The 13,756-nt window shown below is 51.5% G+C and overlaps 5 protein-coding genes; 2 read left to right on the forward strand and 3 right to left on the reverse strand.

The window, feature by feature from the left end:
* Positions 1-27: 27 nt before the first annotated feature.
* RCC_08018 (uncharacterized protein) lies at positions 28-3,804 on the reverse strand (the record flags this gene model as incomplete). Its single annotated transcript, XM_023773270.1, has 1 exon — positions 28-3,804. The coding sequence occupies one exon, from the start codon at positions 3,802-3,804 to the stop codon at positions 28-30; it is 3,777 nt and encodes a 1,258-aa protein (XP_023629038.1).
* Positions 3,805-4,592: 788 nt separating this feature from the next.
* On the forward strand, positions 4,593-5,372 carry RCC_08019 (uncharacterized protein; the record flags this gene model as incomplete). Its single annotated transcript, XM_023773271.1, has 1 exon — positions 4,593-5,372. One exon carries the CDS (start codon positions 4,593-4,595, stop codon positions 5,370-5,372), a length of 780 nt encoding a protein of 259 aa, XP_023629039.1.
* Positions 5,373-6,599: 1,227 nt separating this feature from the next.
* RCC_08020 (uncharacterized protein) lies at positions 6,600-7,166 on the reverse strand (the record flags this gene model as incomplete). Its single annotated transcript, XM_023773272.1, has 1 exon — positions 6,600-7,166. One exon carries the CDS (start codon positions 7,164-7,166, stop codon positions 6,600-6,602), a length of 567 nt encoding a protein of 188 aa, XP_023629040.1.
* Positions 7,167-8,841: 1,675 nt separating this feature from the next.
* RCC_08021 (uncharacterized protein) lies at positions 8,842-9,585 on the forward strand (the record flags this gene model as incomplete). The annotated part of the gene is made up of 1 exon (XM_023773273.1): positions 8,842-9,585. One exon carries the CDS (start codon positions 8,842-8,844, stop codon positions 9,583-9,585), a length of 744 nt encoding a protein of 247 aa, XP_023629041.1.
* A 3,158-nt stretch (positions 9,586-12,743) lies between these two features.
* Positions 12,744-13,102, reverse strand: RCC_08022 (uncharacterized protein; the record flags this gene model as incomplete). XM_023773274.1 has 2 exons in its annotated part: positions 12,744-12,874; positions 12,934-13,102. 2 exons carry the CDS (start codon positions 13,100-13,102, stop codon positions 12,744-12,746), a joined length of 300 nt encoding a protein of 99 aa, XP_023629042.1.
* Between the last annotated feature and the right edge of the window lie 654 nt (positions 13,103-13,756).

The following is a 13,756-nucleotide window of genomic DNA, read 5'->3' on the forward strand; positions in this document are numbered from 1 at the left end:
CCTTTTCACCTGATCTTTGCATCGTACTCAATACCTGACCTTGACACCACCTCTCAAACCCTCCTTCCACAAACAACAAACGCTCTTCTCCTCGCACCACTTCTGCACCATCCAACCTTTTAACTCTTCCTTCACCACGACCCACTCCTCCTCCTCTACCACATCAACCTCTTCAAGTTCCGCTTTCTTCTWCCTGGCTTTCTTCACCTTCTCCTTCACGGCCTTCCTTCTCACCTCAACGTCAACCCCTCGTCCAGCCAGCCAAGCGGTGAAATCTTCAAGCACAATCGGATCATACATGAGAATCTTCTCCCACCAGCTGAGCTCCTCTTTCTTGTCACAAGGTTTCGTAGATTGAACCACAGCAGATATCCGCTTGAAAAGAACTTGACTCACAACACCCCAGCAAGGATCAGAAGGTTTCATCGCCGCCTTGCCTTCGGCAATAGGTGGAGGACCAGGATCTGCAAGGACTGAAGGCGAGAGCTCCAAAGTGCGAATTGGAGCAGTGCCGCCAGCTTTTTGTCTGCGAGGAGAAGGTGTTTGTTTCGCAATGTCAGAATCAGATATATCATCCAAGTTGACGAAAGAGCTTTTGGATGGCGAGGTCACAGGTGACTGCTGAGATGCTTTCCGCGGTCTCTCTCGTCTTTTTGGAGATTCGGACGCAGCTTTGGCGAGAAGTTTGTCTTTCAATGGCAGATCATCAGAGTCAGAGTCTGAGATATCGTCGATTGCTACAAAGTCCGAAGAGAGTGGAGGCTGTGGGACTGAAGCCGCTGGCTGCTTACAGGCATCGACATGCTCAGAGACGGCAGGTTTCGGAGGCCTGCCTCTCTTTCTGGGTGATAGCGCTGCTGACGTCGAGATTTTCTCCTTTGACAATGTCTTTTGCGGACTCTCGGCTCCGGATCGAGATTTTTGACTAAGGAAGGCTCGCTGTTGCTTCGCAGGTGAACGTTGGGCAAGCATTGCGATGTTCCTATCCAGGGCTGTAAGCGCCGTTCTTTGCTGTGCAGGACTTGGAACTGGTGAAGTCGCCGTGCGAAAGGGCTGAGAGGCAGCACGTTCTGCAGTGGGACATTTTTGAATTATTAGGTTCGCAGGCGGAGCAGTTGCAATGTCGTCAAGATGCAGGTCCATGTCCAAATCGTCGCTGGTCAAAAGCATCCAGCTGTCATCAGGTGCTGGAGCTATGGAAGCTGGCATAATTGCTTCCTCGACGTTTCCAGTGGGTAAATGATCAGATGGTAGCTGAGCAGTTTTGATGACAGCCTCTTGAKCATCTTCCGCAGCGGCAGGTGGTGACGTTCCGCAAAGATCAACGATTTGACTGGTTTCGAGCTGCAAAGGAGCAGCACCACACTTATCGAGACTGTCCTGCCTCGTCAGCGCATTCGCTGCCATGCCGAGCTGATCATCTGCAGCTGGCTCGACAGGTGTGTCAGACTGCATTGCCGGTAGTGGTTTCGCAACCGTATGCTGAGCTGTGGCTACCATACCCTTCCGTCGCACCCCATTGGCAGCGATGACTTGTCCCCACGAATCGCGGCTCGCGCTCCAAAACAATCGTCTTTCCGCATGACCTACAGACACCTTTGTCACAAGCCTCCTCGGACTGGGWGGTATGGCATCCACAGCTTCAGACTCCAAGATAGCCACCTGCAGGTCCCGAACATAGTCCACATCCTCTTCAAGAGCAAGCTGACTGCTTGTCCCGAATAAAAATCCCTGTTGGCCTTCTTTCGCTCGAGCCCGTTGTGGTGACAGGAGAGGCGGGATATGTGCCGCATCGTTAAACTTCACCTTGACTTTCTTCGCCTTGGGCGTCTTCTTCGTGGTGGATGTTCCATCATCAATCTTCCTAGCTCGCGGCTTTCGAGGTTTCTTGAAAGTCGCAGGTACTTCGCCAGTCTCAGTAGAGACTGCAGCGGTAGTGGTGGGGTTGTTTTCTTTCTGGGCCGTGAAGAACTCGGACACAGTAGATTGAGCATTTGGCGCCTGCTCCTCCATGGGCCGGTATGCTTTGGTGGCCAAATCAGTGATGGTTTGCGGCTTCTTCTTCGGCGCCTTGACTCGCTTCACTTTCTCCTTTGCCGCCACAGGCTTTCTCGGAGCCGGGACGGCGGCGGGGTCGTCAGCAACGTCAATGCGTCGTCTCTTCGTCAGACGTTCGCCGGTCGGACTTCTCGGACGAGAGTTTGTTTGTTCGTCGTACCCAAAGCCGCCGACCAAATCTGCCAAAGACTTTCTTGCGGCTGGAGATTCTCCCGAGGAATCAACTTCTGGATCGAGTGTGTCGTAAGTGTTCTTCGCAGGCGTCCAGCTGCGTCGTCGAGAGAACGATGTTTGCGGGAGAGGCGAGGCTGGACGATCAGCAGGGTTGGCATCTTTTGCATGCCCATCGGCAGCGAACACGGTCTGAAGAGACTCTGCAGTGTCGTCGATCTCGACGGTTTGGGCGCCTGGCGCTTGATTGAAGTAGACGGATTGACTCCAGACTGCGAACCCTTCCTCAACAGACATCTTAGGTTCGGCGATCCTGAAAGATGGTTGCGAAGTGCTGGCTTTGGCTGTGGTCGAAAGCTCCTTAGACTTTGGTGCATAAACCGGGGTCTGGATGCTGTCAACAGAAGGTCGTCGATCATCAAGAGCCGGCACATCATCCCCACCAGCARGGTCGGGCTCGTCTGAATTCAGAATGATCGATGCCGACTTTGCAAATCGCTTCTTAGGCTTCTTAGCCGGAGCATCTTGAGGAGCACTTTTCGCGTTTGTCGCCCGCTTTCGTGGTTTCTTCGCTGGTGCTGGCTTTGCTGTGGATACTTCGACTTCGACGGAATGAGCATCCGGTATGTGCTCATACGCGGATAGAGACACGTTATTATGGCGGAAACTCTGCTCGGGTAAATCTTGAATCTTGCTTGCCGGTGCAGCACTTTGCATAGCGATATGCTCAGCTGATGTTGCCACGTTGGTCGCATGCCTTTCCTTTGCCGGCTCATTGAGGTCCTGTAGATGATTACTGGTTGATCGACCAGCTTTTGGGGCAGGAGCACAGAAGTAAGCGCTGGTCTGCTTGCCTTCCTCGACAGCAGCAGGCTCTCCTCCATCATAGCTGAACTCGGACATTGAAACGCTGGGCCGTCGAGACGTTGCAGTGTCCACAGAAGTTGTAAAAGCCACTGCAGTTGATTGCTTCTTCCCAGCCCCTACAATTTCCACGGCATTCGCAATTGACGCAGGCTTCGTAGTTCTTTTCCGTGCTTTGGGCGCAGTGTTTCCGGTTTCCTTGGTATTACCCGTGGGCCTTTTCTTTTTGACAACTTCGTTGCCATCCTTCGCCTTGACTGTCCGTTTCGCTGCCTGCTTAACACCCAGAGGTGGCTGCATCTGCCCAGAAATGGCATCAATTTTGAAGTCGTATTCCGACAGCGGAACACTGGGTGTCCCGTTCCTTCCTCGACCTGTAGACCCTGCACCCTCACCCAATTGCCTTGCCGGCCGAGCCAATTTTCGAGTACTCTTCCTCTCCACAGCATTGCTGCTACCATCTCCTTCCTTCCTGTCCGCTTCAAGCGCAGCTGCCTTCCAAAGCGTCCCGGCAGAAGTGAATCCCGGCAATGCTGTCGCCGTCCTCCTCACATCTCCCGTAACCTTCCCATTGGACTGGAAAAATGACGAAACTTCCGGCAATCCCGGTGAAGAGGAAGCGTCAGCGCTCCTTTGTGGTGTTACAGACGGGTGGCGGAATGCGGGCGGCGGCGAGGAGGAATCAAGGACGACGGGATTTTGAGCCGCCATTTGTGACAGCAGAACGATGCGAGGGATGCATCGAGTTGGAGCTGAGATTGAGAGATGCAGCTTGTCGTAAGTATTGGACTCGTGCGGCCAATATTCAACAGTTGAGATGGAAGACGCGCCAGTAACGCGTGTGGTCGGCGGAGACAAAGGTTCGTACTCGGTACGAGCTTCCGAGCGGGAGCGCCCGACCTCACTTGACCCTGAATCCGGTCAGTGAATGAAAGTGCGACACTCCAAGCAGCATTGGTTGGTTGCAYAGAAGTACTGAAGAAGTGCTTCGAAAACTCATCTGGTGCTAAGACTGTGCAAGATCAAAGAGGATATCTTTTGAATGAACCGCGAGTTCGCTCTCAAACATCCCACGCTTTCCGGCCTTGAGCGATGACTGGAAAAAGTGATTGAATCTTGAGATCCTAAGTCAACAAACGGGCATTGATAGTGAAAAGATTGAGACTCGTGTGGCTCAGGAGTCTGCCCCGGAGAAGGACTGGTCATGGCGAGGCGCACCAAGCGATTGCTACGTGCTTACAAAAGTAGTGCGAGAGGTGGCAAGCGAGCAGAGCTACTATCCTTGACGACCTTGCCAAAAAGTATTCTCAGAAAGTCGGGCTGTAGTAATGCAGGGTGCTGTGCAGTTGTGCATACAATACGTTCAAAAATGGAATGGGCAGAAATTCTCAATCAAAATCCAAGCTAGCCGCACCCCGGCTCAATTTCAGCATTCGTGGCTTGGAGTGGACCTTTAAGAACAACACCAAGATTCATCGATAACATTGCATCTCTCAAAGATGACCACACGCACGCAACAAGCTCGCTGCTCCGGCCAAGAGCTCCGGCTACACGTCAGAAACGCCATCAACATCATGCAGCGCAAGGACAAAGCAACCACCGAGAAACGCAAAGAACTCCGCCGCTTCTACCTGACCAACATTCGCCCTCTCTTCGAGACCTTCTTCCAGACCAATAGCACGGCGACCGACATACTCACCAATGCAACGCTATCGGGAGGACTCGAGTCAGCTTTAGGCGGCGCAAAAAGAGTTGTGAAGGAAATGTACTTTGGCGAAAACCTTTGCGACGATATCGATGTCATCATCGCCGGACTCCCCGAGGATCGTAAAGCGGAGTGTGAGGAGTCTTACGAGAATGGGRCCCATCGAATCGTTATCAAGATTGATATTTTGAAACATACTTCGGAATGGGAATTCTTCGGGTCTCTGGTACACGAATTCTTGCATGCGGTTGTCAGAAGCCATCGATGCCATTGCAGATCTCTGGCTTGTATTACGTCTTCTAGACGTATCGAACAAGTTGGATTGACAGGACACGGGCAATACTTCCAAATGCTCGCTGATGCGGCAGAGAAGTTGAGCGCCAGGGTATGGAAGGAAAGGCGTCCGATGGACATGGGGATAAGGGAGTCTGTGATTGGTGAATTGGAATGTGGGACGCGTGGAAAAAACGAGAAGGAGATGCTGCAATTCGCGAGAGAAGCTCTTGGTTGGTTCAAGGGGGGCATCGCTTTCAATATGCATTTCTCGCAGCCTGACGTACGGATTGATCAATGATGAAACAGCATATTGCACAAACTATGCGTGTCAGCTTTTCTACATCTGTCGTTTAATTGAAGATCGAATCGCTGATACAACAGGCGTCATCGTCCATGTCTCTTTGCAGAGGGGCACAGATCATGGTTCGCAAGTTTTCCTGGAATCGAAAGACGAGCTTTCTGATTGATTATATTGGAAGCCCGGGAACGGAAGCATGTGGCCAACGGAAAAGTGCACTTGTCTCCACGCTCCTTATTGGGTGATTTGGAGCAGTGTACACATATGCCGAGCAGGTCAGGTCTTTGTCATGCGGCGGAACAAATAGGGAGATAAGTTTTGACTCCTAAGCGCCAGAGCTCTGGGCAATCCGAAAGACGGCCGAAAAGATGAGAAGTCGACAAGCACCCAACAAGGAAGCACGCGAGATCTGAGGTCAAAAGTCTCACGCTCATCAGAATACCACTCACTTTGTCAACGAAGAGTAGCACGGCGCCCGAAAACGACGCTATCGTTCAACAAGGGAGAATAACATGCACCTCTGTCTTGCTTCTTAGTCCCACAGCCGACAATAGACAGGCTTGAGGCGCATGAAGAGGTCTGAGAGCAGGGCGTCCGCCAATGAATAGACCACGTGAGACTCTTCTTTTGATGTCAATACATGCAATGGACTTGCGTTGCGATCGCTGATTTGACGCTCACATCCAGCGAGAGCATTCGGAAAGGCAAGATTACCACCGTCGGCTGAGCTACCTCAGCCTTCCATGGCGGTTTGAATGCGAGCTTGAGACTGACAACAGGCCAGCAGCGTCCACTAGATCGATCACACTGCGGTTGTATCTTCAAGTAGCGTGTATTGTAGTTCCTTCAATGGTCACGCCAGATCTCACTCTCTGGTGAAGTAAATACGCCATCTTCGCCGCCATGGGTACTCAGAGCGTAGGAAGGGTTGTATGCGTATCGCTTGCTTCAAACTACATCCGTTATGATGTCTACTTACGGAGACTGCGACATCGGAGTGCCCGACTACACTGTCTCATTTGTGTCATCTGCCCTCTCGCGATCTTTGACCCACTGCGTGTACAGTTGCTTGGCCTCGTGTTCGTCAAAAGAGGTCCGCAGATATATCCACACTTCTTCTTTGGAGATCTCGTCTTCAATGTCCCCCTTCGCCGAATCTGCTCTGCCCAAATCGATATCTACACCCCAGACCGCCCTGGTCAAGTCTTCCAATGCTCTGGCGAGACGTTACCACTCCTGACCATGTCCTAGTGGTCCATCTTGAGCAAGCTTCTTTTTCTCAGCAAGACAAAGTCCAGAACCACATCGACACAGACACGAATTGACAGCAGCATGTGCTAGTTCGTGGACCACTGTCCCCAAAAGCGTCCAGTAATCATGGTGTACAGAAGCGTTGATCTCAATCTCGAATCGCAATTTGCCATCTTGGGAGACCACAGTGTGCGTCTGGCCGTAATCTCTATCTTCGAAGGACGTGTATTCGATGGAGACGACATCTTTGAGATTTTCGTCGAAGTACATCTCATCAGCCATGTCCAAAATGAACTTCAAAKCCGCATTGGTGCACCAGAAAGGTCGTAGAATTGCGGGAGCGCTCGATATGGGGCCCGAGATGGTGTCGTGGCTTGCTGGTCCTGCAAACAGCATCGCGCAACCCATCCATGCATCGATTGATGGTGTTTGTGAAGCTCTCCAGGGGCCAAAAAGTTTTGCCAAATATATGGACTGCATTTGATGAATGATCGAGGTGACTCTTGGTCGTAGGAGGGCCCGTGTGCAGATCTCCTGTGCCATACTTGTGCTATTGCGGTGTGAAGGCTTGAGGATGATGTTGATGGAATGAATTGACGGTAACTTGCCCTAAGTGAGAAATGGACCTCCGCAAAGATCAGCACAGACCCTTGGCGCTCAAGTCCACGTTCGTTTACGCCGTCAACACTGCCAGCAACCATACCCGGGAAGCAGTGTATGTTTGAATCGTGTAGGCATTGCCATGATTCATCTGTCCTTTTGCAGCATTTATGAAGCAGTGCCAGCGTATCACTCGATCTACCAGCGCCATCCTTGTGGGGATTCATTGGAACCAGCTCCATTTATTCTAACATCGCTCCAATGCTACTTTACAGTTCATGCCATACGCCTTTTCAAATCGAACAGACTCTCACCATCGCTCGGTGTTCAGTCTTCCAGAGCTATCATCCATTAACCTCGAGACAATATKCTGTCCGAAGGCGATCTTGTCATCCAACTCTGCGTCTCAAAATGAAGCGCATTTCCCTCCACTATGGCGTGCGGCATTATCATGTATCACCAATGCGCTGCTTGCTCCCCGGCTTCGTAGCTTGTATTAATGCTCAGGACCAAGAGACACAAATCGAATTCTAGGCAAACGCTTGAAACGTTGCTAGCTTATTGAAGTGCTCGAGACTCGGTCCTGTTCCTCCTTGCTGTCCTCCAACATCTTCGAATCCTTCTTAGTCCTTCAATCACTGCTCGTGCTTGCGTTGCTCTCTTCCTCGCCAACATCAGTCTCAATTCTTGCCTTCCAGTTAGAGTCCATCTTGCTCCCGATCCGTGGACCGAACGTAGCGTCTAGGCTTGTCACCACCTCATCCCAGTTGTCCGCCCCAAAAACATCCGTTTCTTGGGTTGCGGTGACCTGTCTGTTCAAGCTGTTTGATTCCGCCGCAAATTCCTATGAGGGTCTCCGCTGCTATGTCTAGGCGCTGCTAGTGTCCTTCATGTCCCTTGAGACTAATATGTTCGAGCTTGTGTTGCTTCCCGATGCAGATTTCTGCGCTATATCTACAACGAATGAACCCCACTCACTCCATGTCCGAACTCGTGAGTCGTAGTGGCGTAGAAGTTCTAGGAGCGCTTGTGAGGGTACAGATCGATTTCAATGATCGGGCCCCAGACGCCACCCCCAGTCTGTATTCCGATTTGCCATGCAAGTTTTTGAGTCGAGCAATTCTCAGCGAGACTCTGCTGCGAACCATTTGTTCGTGGTCTGTATCGTCGGCCAATCTGGCGGTCGCATCGAGAGGGGAGTCGCCGTTGATTCAGGCTGGCCTTGCGCTTGCAGAGGTATTCCACATCGAACAATTCAATTGGAAGATCTGTGCCATTCCCTTCGGATGGTGGAGTTGCGGTCGCTGCATCTCACAGAGGACGGTCGTATTCTTCGTCAACATAAGCCCCTTCCGTCGACGAGGCAGTCCAGTTCGTGATTCCTGCATCTTTGCCACGCCATTTTGAGATGTCTTGCTCGAGTATATTTCTGGTGGTTCTGATCTGAATTGCATTATACTGTGCAGTACGTGTCGGTGGAAGTCAATGCTTCAGATTATGAATGTCGGGCCCGTGCTTATGGGTTCAATCCCACCAAGCTCCACGCCGGAATCAACTTTTAATTCAACACTGCTCACTACAACAGCTCTCACGGCGACACGACCACAGCCGCAGTACCATGGCGCTCGCTACAGAGATACTAGCAGCACGCGTCGAAGAGGCCGTCGGCTTTCTGGAGAATCTCCCCGACGATCTAAGCGGCGTGTATCAATGGCACCACTTCATCAACGAGCTATACCCCAGACTTCACCTCGCCTCCTTCACGCGAATGGACGTCGCCCTGGAATGCCTCGATAAGGTCCTCTTCAACAACGCTTTCGTCAAGTCCTGTCTTACAATCAAATACAAGAGACAGGAAGAAGTCTGGACTCTCGGCAATGGCCAAGTTGGAGGACTCGGCGCCACAGAAATGTACTCAGATGGCAGCTACCTTCTGAGTATCTGCGTTGATGGGCATGAGAATGGAACTCCCTGGGAGATTCTGGAAACTCTGTTGCACGAAATGTGCCATGTCTTCACCATGATGATTTTGGGAAATGCGAGCGAGCATCACGGAAAGCAGTGGCAGATTCTGGCAATGGCAGTGGAGAGAGAGATGACCAGATTGATGGGTGATAGAGTCAAACTTGGTCGACGATTCGCGGCAAGATATGATGTTAAGCAGGAGAAATGCCCGCACTTTTCGACGGAGGAGATTGAGCTGTTCTTTGAAAGCTCAGATCCAAGGAACAAGGAAAAGCTGAGGTGTGATTGCTTTTCGACGACGGATGTTGCCAATGGCTGTAATCCTGATGCTACATCCGGAGATCCAACCGCGGAGAGCGGCAACGATTGGACAAACCCAATCATCATTGGAGATTGAGACCTGCGCGAGAAGTGCAGCAACGAGGCTAAGGCTTCTAAGAGTTTGGTTCGATACTATACAAGAGCTCGCTTCTAGCACCACAGAATCGCTGCTACAGTAGCAAAGAGCTCAGCTCGAAAGTACCCAGCATTTTTTTGACCGTCTTCGTCTTGTCCATCGCAGCACCAGGAAAGTAAAGCACCCTCGCGTCTTTCAGTGTCATTCTCCGTGATTGGTAGTGCTAGTCTCACCAAGCGTGTGTACGACGCGTAGTATCAGGTTCTCCACCCTCAAGCACAAAGCTTCCATATCCAGGTAAGAGTAAGGAGGCAAAAGCTGAAAGTAAACGCTGGAAGTACCGCGTGCGACCTTCTCTGAACGACGACATAGGGTTCAGGGATAGTAGACGAAGTTTGACGCGTGTATGCGTTGTCTTAGACGCTTCCCTCTGGTGCACAGTTCGATGATAGCGGTAAAAAATGTTAAAGCTACTGACTTGAGCAGTGGTGTGTTGTAGCCGGTGTCTGAATGGATCCTATCTTTTGCCAAGCTGGTAAACATAAGGTTGGTGAGTTTGCTCGAAGATTCTTGGAAAAACCTCTTGCAGTTCTCCATTGCTGGCCCGCGGCCGTTCAAGAAGTATGTTCATCCGCTAAGCTGTACTCCCTTGAAGATGCTCTGCCGCGAGCTTGGAGGCTGCTCTTGCAGTTATCCCTAAGAGATATGAGACTATTTCCAGCGCGAGTCTTCGAAACCCAGTGAAATGACCAGCTCCAGAAAGCGCATTGGAATCGCGGACGATAGCTCAGATTCCCATGAGCATATCCTTCTAACTTCAATCTTCCTCTACGACCTGTCCTTCGCCCTATCTTTCGACCAAAAGCGTGAACGTGATTGAACCCTACAAGTAGACAGACTTGCGGCATCGGAAGCGATCATGTCCCATGTATTGTGCCCTGTGTAGTGTATCGCAATCTTCCTCCGTTTCTTGACGGTTGAATGTCCGTGTCGGCTCCTCCTGAACTCTGCGGCGGCGCAGGACCTCTCTGGTGATCTTTCTTGGGGGTTGTGCTTATCCCAGTGGACGCAAAATTCTCAGACGCGTTCCCAGTTGATGGAAAACCGCGGACTTCTTTATAATTCGCGGTCCTGGAGCGGTGTCGGGCATCCGCGAGATGGAGGAAGGCACCTCCTGAGCTTGCAATCGGGCGTTTGAACGCAGATGGCCTGCACTGAAGTTCCTCGCGGGCATGCCTGAGAGGTATTGCTACAAGTTGACGCGTCAGCCGAGTTTGCTCGATGGCCGCAAACATGATCTGTGTTAGGGGCCCCGGAACTGACGAACAAGGCATTGTGTTAGTAGACGACAGGCGTGAAGGAAGTGTTGCTAGCTATTCAACGCACAGCGATGAGGCAGGAGGGGTATGTTGGGAGACAGTAGGAGAGTAATATGAGGATAAGAGGATGTTTGGTCCGGAAACACGACCGCTACCACTGGCCTCGGCGAGCAGCGCTCTTTACGAACAATTTTTAATCTCCAAGGCAATCGATAGACGCCTGGTCGCGCAAGGATGCGAGGATGTCATTCAAGAGTTTGATGCCTGGTTTATGAGATGGAGAAAGTGCGCTGGCAAGGAGAGACTTGGCGAAGCTCGCCGATGGAGCCTGCACGGTCGGGCTGGAGGCACTGCCATACACATTTCGGAACGGTGAAGACGACGAGCCGGTGGTTCAGAGCATGGAGAAAAAGGCGATAGAACTATCAGGCAGGGAAACAAATTCAAATACACAAAGAGAGCGATGCATAATTGTGAAGGTGGATGAGATGTCGGGCCTCTGTTAAAGCTCTGCTGCCATTGACCGGCAGCAGTACTTATCTTAAACCCTTTTTGATCTTGCACGCCACTGGTGGACACTCAAGCACGCGAGGTAGCGAGAGTATCGAGCTCAGTTGTAGTGGCCTGCTTAGGTACAGTTCGAGAAAAATGGTGTGTTCTGAAGTAGTGGAGGAGAAAGGGAAGAAGGTTGTGGAAAAAGCAAAATCTAGGTAGGTAGCTGAAGTAAGCTAGGCCGTTTCTGGACCTGCGTGCTTCTTTGTCATRAAATGTGTCACACGAATCGTTCCGGCAGCGTGAGAAGTACAGTTTTTGGGAGGGATTACGGTAAAGGTTGAGGCAGTACGATGGGACATGGCACTGGTTGGAGTGAGGAGCTGAACAAGCATGGAAGAAGCATGTCAAACTAAAATGATATGGGACTGTCGGACTCATTGTTGACAGCTGCGGCCATGATGAGGCTGCAGTGTGGTTTGATGGTCCCTTTGATCTCGCACGCAGCTCATTGACACTCAGACCAGCTGAATTAAACACACAGAGTTGAACGTGCTTGTATCCGCGACGAATCGCTTCCTCGGAAGGTGGATGAAGAAGGGAAGGGGGAGCGGTGTCGCGAGAAGTTTGTGATGGGGATCGAAAGGGAGCTAGTCCTGTTGCGATCAATCACAACAAGCACGGTTCGCGTCTTTTGATGCGTCGGAGTCTTAGAGCGCACTGTAGRGAAGAGCTGCAGTATGTTGAGGTGCAAGCAGGTCGACAGAGGCATATGGAGGCATCAGAGGTCTGAGCCGAGCATGGAAACAGGAAGGAAGTCATATTAAATGCTCACGCACAAGCGATCATGTCGCTCATGGATGGAAGCTTCATTTCAACACAGAGGAGAAGGGAATGTAGGACCGGTTATCACGACAACTGCCAATGAAGTGCAGCAGCGCGGTTTACCAAGTCCATAATTTGCTCTCGCACGCAACCCGTCGACACTCAGACGAATCTGATATGGGTTGAACATGCTTGTTTTGCGTCGAAACGCTTGGTGAAGAGGGAAGGGAAGAAGAAAGCGAGCGCGAAGTATTGGGTTATTCTCCGCAACGTGAGCTAGTACACTTTGGGATTAGTTCGGCCTACTAGCGCTTTAATGCAGAATGTACACGATTTGAACGAGATTCAGAAGGCAACGAAAACGGAGTCAAGAATTGCATTTTTTGGGGGGAAACCTATGCCCCGAAGGACATGACAGCCAGACCCGCCCCATCTTGCCCGCAGGCACTCTCACCAGCGCCGACAGCACACAGAGACAGAGCACACTACCCCCCATCACAGCCGCCAACAAGCAGGGCGGAGCTACTCGCGGTCCAAATCACCCAACAGAAGCTCTCCATCATCCGCCATCTCGGCGATGTTGTCATGCGTCTCCCAGAACGCAAGCAGAAACGCCGCGATCCAAGCGCGGGCACGCTCCAGCAGCCAGAGCACTAGTAGACACAGAGTCAGTCAGAGTGTCGAAGAAGAGAGAGGGGTTTTGGAGACGTACAGTTGTTCTCGCGGCGGCGAGAGCGGCGGGCCCCGTCGCGGAAGAGCTCGTTCTCCTCGCGGAAGAGCTCGTTCTCCTCGCGGAGACGGCGGTTCTCCTCGCGGAGGAAGCGGTTCTCAGCCTCCGCCTCGCGGAGACGAGCGAGCAGGCGGTTTCTCCAGGAAGGCATCTCGGCAGGAGATGCGGAGATGGTGCTGTTGTTGTTGTTGCTGTTGCTGTTGTGGTGGTGGTGTGGGAGCGAAGGAGGGAGATTTTGGCAGCTGAATGGTTGCTGTTGAAAAAGGGAACTTTTGAAAGTGAGAAACGAACAAGAATCAGCTTCACTAGCGTGTGAACAGTGCTCAAAAAGTTGCCATTGGCCAGGCACCCGCAGGCGGCGAGGTTCCCGCAAACTCCTCTTGATAGACTGTAGTCTACTCCAACGAAGAAACCTTCGGTTACCTGGAGCCTGTGTAGTATTATGGGAGTCGCTATCGCTGCAAAGAGGTGGCAGTGGCGGCTGAGAGGTAAGTGGTTGGAGTACTCTACTGGAATCAAGTTCTTCAACCTACTTCTGCTCATCTATATTGTGCTTCCATTCAATCGAAAGAACTCTACGAATGTAACAATATACTCCACTATACTGATCTGGCTAACCACTCTGAGACCTACCGTTGCCAGAACGTGTAAGTGAACCGGTGACAGGACAGTCTTGAGGGATTCGAATACTACGCGAGATTGGGGACTTTCGATGCGCATTCGCTCACCTAATTTCGGCTTTCTTTGAACCGACTTCGCTGAACATATCAAGTGTGCTGACGGGGTTACCGCTCGAACAGGCTGG

The sequence above is a fragment of the Ramularia collo-cygni genome (assembly GCF_900074925.1).
Source record: "Ramularia collo-cygni strain URUG2 genome assembly, contig: RCC_scaffold13, whole genome shotgun sequence".
Taxonomy (NCBI): domain Eukaryota; kingdom Fungi; phylum Ascomycota; class Dothideomycetes; order Mycosphaerellales; family Mycosphaerellaceae; genus Ramularia; species Ramularia collo-cygni.